Consider the following 6,000-nt stretch of genomic DNA (forward strand, 5'->3'; position numbering starts at 1 on the left):
TTTTATATTCTTTTCCATTATGGTTTATCCCTGGATATTGAATATAGTTGTTGCCTGTGCTGTACAGTAGGACCTTGTTGTTTATCCATTCTATATATAATAGTTTGCATCTGCTAACCCCAAATTCCTAATCCATCCCTCCTCACCACCCCACCTTGGCAACCACATGGCTGTTCTCTATCTGTGAGTCTGTTTCTGTTTCGTGGATAAGTTCACGTGTGTCATATTTTAGATTCCACATATAAGTGATGTCATATGGTACCACTTGAGTAAGTGACAACAGTGGCATCTGCTGCCCCACCCAACTCTGCCTCAGGCCTGGGTCACCTCTGTGTCCCAAGGTTCAGTCTCTTCCCCAGTTCTTTTTTTTTTTTTTTTGCGGTATGCGGGCCTCTCACTGTTGTGGCCTCTCCCGTTGCAGAGCACAGGCCCCGAACGCGCAGGCCTAGCGGCCATGGCTCACGGGCTTAGTTGCTCCGCGGCATATGGGATCTTCCCGGACCAGGGCACGAACCCGTGTCTCCCGCATCGGCAGGCGGATTCTCAATCACTGCGCCACCAGGGAAGCCCTCTTCCCCAGTTCTGGCTGCCCAGTTCCAGTGCTACACTGTGGCTTGGAGTGAATGGGGCTGGAGAATAGGCTCTGCTTGGGCTGGGGTTGTGTGATGAGGTGGTCCCAGGAAGAACCTCAGCCGTTAGAGCGCACCTCTCTCTGCACTGCCTTTGGGGCCAACACTTGAGCTCCTCACAACTGGACTCCAGGCTTCTCCGGCCCTTGTATTTGTCACAGCGTCTTCCAGCCAGCTAACAGGGCTGACGTCCTCCGTCTAGGACCCCAGTACTGGGACACCCAGTCTGTGGCTCAGCCCGCTCACTCCCCAAGGCAAGTGTCCATCGCTGCAGTCTCCCTTCTCCTCTGAGTCCCCTCCCAGGAGCACACGTCGCAACCTGATCTCTCTTCTTCCCATCATACCAGAGTCTCTGAGAATCTTTCTTACAGCCTTGGTTGTACAGCGTCCAGCTAGTTTCCAGTTCGTTTTCAGTGAGAATTGTTCCACATGTAGATGTGTTTTTAATGTGTTCCTGATGGGGGTGATGGTGAGCTCGACATCCTCTTACTCTGCCACCTTGATCTCTCCCTTTTAGAGTCCTTATTATTCAAAATTCTTATACTGCAGATCTAGCTGTCTCTCCCCAGACTGTCATCTTTTAGGCCACATCTTAGGAGATAACAATAAAACCATGTCATCTGCATATGGTGCTTAGACACTTTTATTTTCTGTGTTGGTTAGGGGTAATGAGGGAGGGGGTGAATAATGGTATGTAGTACACCCAATAGTGGTATCAGGGGCATTAAGTTAGAAGTTAAAGATATTTTCTACAATACATTTCTGTTTTATTTAATCAGAAATTATGTGAGTCCTCAAAAGATAGCCTGAACTATTCAACTCCCCCAGCTGTCACAGTGCAGGTTTGGTAAGCACCCACAGTATACAACTCCCCTGTCATAGTGCAGGTGTGGTAAGCACCTACAGTATACAGCTCCCCTGACTGTGACAGTGCAGGTTTGGTAAGCGCCTACAGTATACAACACCCCCATACTGTCACAGTGCAGGTTTGGTAACCACCTATAGTATACAACACCCCCATACTGTCACAGTGCAGGTTTGGTAAGCTCCTACAGTATACAACACCCCCATACTGTCACAGTGCAGGTTTGGTAAGCGCCTACAGTATACAACTCCCCTGTCACTGTGCAGATGTGGTAAGAACCTACTGTATACAACTCCCTCATATCATCACATTGTAGATTTGCTAAGTGCCTACAGGTGTAGCGATTGGTAAAATTAATGACACTTAGTCTTTAGCTAGGTACTAGCTAGGCTAGAGTCAGAGATTAAAAAGAGATAGTACAATGTGTGAACCACTTTATATTATTCCTAAAAAATATATTCTTTAAGAAGAGGAGGAGCCAAGTGTAGACAGTCATAGAATGGTAAAGGCCAGCAGGTCCTCATGTAGAACATTGATCTTAGCAGTCCAAGCTTGTAAACGGCTAAGAAGGAAACAAAGACCTTCCTTCTGCATTTATTTTAGATAGATATTGTGCTATTTATGTGATGAGGTTCTGTACACCAGTTATAGTGAAGGAATGAAATTTTCATCTATCACTTGGATAAACCCCACCAATATGATGAGTTGAATAAGTAGTACATGATACAATTTATATAATATTTAAAAGCAATTTTATTTAAATGTGCATATATGTAATAAAAATAAAAAGCCATGGGAAGGAAGGGGACACATCAATTTCAGGATACTGATAACACCCCTCAGTAGGTGGAGAAGGCAATAAGATGGGAAAAGGGTGCTCTCTCTCTTTAATGTGTTTTTCTTGAATCAGTTATCTAAACCAGTATGGCCAAAAGTTAACTTTTACTAATTCTAGATATTAGGTACCTGTGTGTTCATTAGTTTATTCTCTGTGCTTTTCTGTTTGAAAGTTTGTCACTGTAAAAAAATAAGTAAATTATAGTACACAGCAATTAAGTGTAACACTGAAAGCAATAAAATATGGTGTATAAAGTGATGGCCCAGCTATATTGGAAGAAATAAAGTGTCAGGATACTTCCTCCCTGGGGAGAGGACGTCAGAGCTGGATTTTGAAAGATAAGTGGGGATTTATCCCCCAAGGCATATGTCTCCTTGTACATAGAGGGGTACCAGCTGTTGTACTACAGGAACTATAAGCTCTTCGGTGTTACTAGAGCATATATTATGGGGACAGCTGAGGAAGATGGGCAATGGAAGTAGACAAGGCTAGAAGTACTTGAAAGGCCAGATCCTGAAGGGCATTGCAGTCCACATAAGGAGCAAAGGTTCTGTCCTGAGCCTGTGGGGAGCTTGTGAGGGGTTTCAAGCAGTGCAGTGATTAGAGATGACACTTCGATTTTTTTTGTGTGTGTGGTTTTTGTGTGTGTGTGTGTGGTACACGGGCCTCTCACTGCTGTGGCCTCTCCCGCTGCGGAGCACAGGCTCCGGATGCGCAGGTTCAGCAGCCATGGTTCACGGGCCCAGCCGCTCCACGGCATGTGGGATCTTCCCGGACCGGGGCACGAACCCGCGTCCCCTGCATCGGCAGGCAGACTCCCAACCACTGTGCCACCAGAGAAGCCTGACACTTCAATTTTAATGGAAGAGCTTTCTGGAGTGTGAAGATAGTGACTGTTATGTAAGGTTAAATTAAACAGTCTGTTTAATTCGTTCCACAGTGTTTTTTTAGACTAATGAAATATTGGAGATAACTAGAATGTCTATAAATGCAAATAGTTAATTTAAATATGCCATAACTGTAAAGAAAATACTACACAGGCATTGAAACTGACATGGAATATATCTATGATTTATTCATTTTCAACATTTTATTGTAAAATTTTTATCATATGAAAATGTTGAAAAAACTTCAGTTACCACCCATATGCCCACCATCTAGATTCTTCCATTAAATTAACATTTTATAATCTTGCTTTATCACTTATTTGTCCATCCATTATGTGTTTCAAAGGAAAAAATTCGAGTCTCAACTGCATCTTGTTGTAATTTTTTAAAACATATTTGTGTATGCATAGCAATCTGGGAAGATTTATATAAAACTATTAGCTTTGGTTGTCTTTGGCTGATAGGTGATTTTTGCTTCCCACTTAATTCTTTGTTGTACTGTCTGAATATTTTACATTGAGTGTGTGATATTGTAATAAAAACTACATTTAAAACTACAGTAAGGGGGGATTCCCTGGTGGCGCAGTGGTTGGGAGTCCGCCTGCTGTTGTAGGGGATACAGGTTCGTGCCCCGGTCTGGGAGGATCCCGCATGCCGCGGAGCGGCTGGGCCCGTGAGCCATGGCCCCTGGGCCTGCGCGTCTGGAGCCTGTGGTCCGCGACGGGAGAGGCCACGGCAGTGAGAGGCCCGCGTACCACAAAAATAAATAAATAAATAAATAACTACAGTAAGGCTCTTTTCCTCTAGTGTGACAGAGAATGAGTTTTTTACTAAGTAAACACATAGAGCTTGATTTGCAATGAGTGAATTAATTTTTTTTCTTTTTTGTACAGATAATGATGAATAATCCTCAGAACGTTCTTTAATCCTCAACGGAATGAAAGCATTTAAATTTTGGCTCATCAGAATAACAAGCTTCAGGGGGAAATATAGGGATTTTTTGCAAATGAAATATTAGATTTAAAATGGGCGTGCTGATTGCATGAAAATGATGGAGAAACATGCCATTTTTCAATTAAGATTCTAGTTTTTTATCTATTTTATTTTGTTTGTTGAGTTCTATAGTTATCTCCTACAGAATATATACTTTATTAAATGTTCCAACCAAAGTATAAGACACAGTGATCCAGACTGCACTTAATGGCTTTGAAGAAGACGTACCATGCAGCAAGGTAATTTTTACTTTCAGCAAATGTCTTTAAGTTGAAAGAATAACTTCTGTTGTGAAAGACCTGCCTTTGCTTTTTCAATTATGCATTTAAGCATGACCCTCTTTTCTGTCTACTTGTTTTCATGGCCAGCAATTCTGGACTAAATAACCTTGTCAAGGGCTCTATTTAAATCTTAACATTTCGAAGATGGAACTTTTAGCCTTAAAGTTTATATTCTCAGTGCTTTTTCAACCAGTGTGTCTCCTGAACTAGCTGAATGGAAACAGGCTATAAAAACAGTCTTAGAAGTCATTGAAAAATTTGATTACTAAAGAATAGCAAAAATATATTTCCTGATATTTAAAAAGTTGGTTAATTACTTTTGTTTCTTTTTGAGAACCAGAACAAGGAAGACTATATCTAAAAATTAGTCTGTGAATTTTAACATTGATCTAGTGTATAACATAAAGTTGCCCTTTTGGTTTTCAGCTTCCTCTCATGCATGTGCTTTTTAATTGAGATTCAGAAGGAGAAAGGAATCATTTTTATTTTGACAGTGTGACAGTTTTGGTAACTAGTATTCCAAAGGGGGGAAATGTTTACCTCTTTCAGTACCATTATGAGAAGATTTTGTTAGGTCATTAAGACAATGGTCACACAGCTTCAATTGCAATATGCCAGGTATTACATCATTAGAGATGTCTGAAGTCCAGATGCTTTTAGTAATAAGAGCAGAATTTTGGAAACTCAGAACAAAGAAGCCTTATTGGCATAATCTGTAATTTGAACAGTAAAATCGTATGTTGCAGCACTATCAGTAGTATGCTGAATTAATTATGTATATTATTTCTGACATCCAAAGCTAAATACTTGATTTTTATATGTTTGTTTATTTTATGATATTACTATTAAATTTTTACTATCTACCTGAAGTACACTATTGGTTGTCTTTTATTTATTAGCACTGTTATTAATAGACTGCTTTTACAGAGAGCTGAGAATACTTTTGATTATTTTACCTGAACATTTTAATTTTTTTTTCAATAGAAGAATATTTCAATTCTGTACTTTAATTCTCTACAGTCCTAAATGATGATAATGATTTGTGGGAGTGAGTATTCTTAAATTCTTAACCTAGAAATGCAAGTAGGAGTATAACACAGTAGAAAGAGTTGTTTAGCCATATTTCAAAAGATGTCATCTGGGCTTCCCTGGTGGCGCAGTGGTTGAGAATCCACCTGCCGATGCAGGGGACATGGGTTCGTGCCCTGGTCTAAAGATCCCACATGCCGCGGAGCGGCTGGGCCCATGAGCCATGGCCACTGAGCCTGCGTGTCCGGAGCCTGCTCTCCTCAACAGGAGAGGCCACAACAGTGAGAGGCCCGCATACTGAAAGAAAAAAAAAAAGATGTCATCTATACAAGAATAGGGGTGAAAAATAGGATATGTGCCATCTTCAGTCAATTGGTAGTGAGTGGCTCTGGGGTGTTATTATGGAAAGGTTGTCTGTGCCAGTGGTAAAGAGGGTTTTTATTGTTCAGCAAGGTCTATTGTAGGTGTTAGAGGAGGA

At 41.1% G+C, this 6,000-nt stretch overlaps 1 protein-coding gene across 10 annotated transcripts in view; it reads left to right on the plus strand.

The window, feature by feature from the left end:
- Positions 1–5,367, plus strand: part of NEK1 (NIMA related kinase 1) — a 218,232-nt gene extending 212,865 nt beyond the window's left edge. For all 10 annotated transcript variants that reach the window (XM_067040071.1, XM_067040068.1, XM_067040065.1 and 7 more), the window contains one exon: positions 4,113–5,367. In XM_067040071.1, the coding sequence (XP_066896172.1) occupies positions 4,113–4,126 (14 nt within the window). In that variant the 3' untranslated portion in view covers positions 4,127–5,367. The remainder of the gene's footprint in view (positions 1–4,112) is intronic.
- Positions 5,368–6,000: the final 633 nt, after the last annotated feature.

Source organism: Kogia breviceps, chromosome 8 (assembly GCF_026419965.1).
Source record: "Kogia breviceps isolate mKogBre1 chromosome 8, mKogBre1 haplotype 1, whole genome shotgun sequence".
NCBI lineage: Eukaryota > Metazoa > Chordata > Mammalia > Artiodactyla > Physeteridae > Kogia > Kogia breviceps.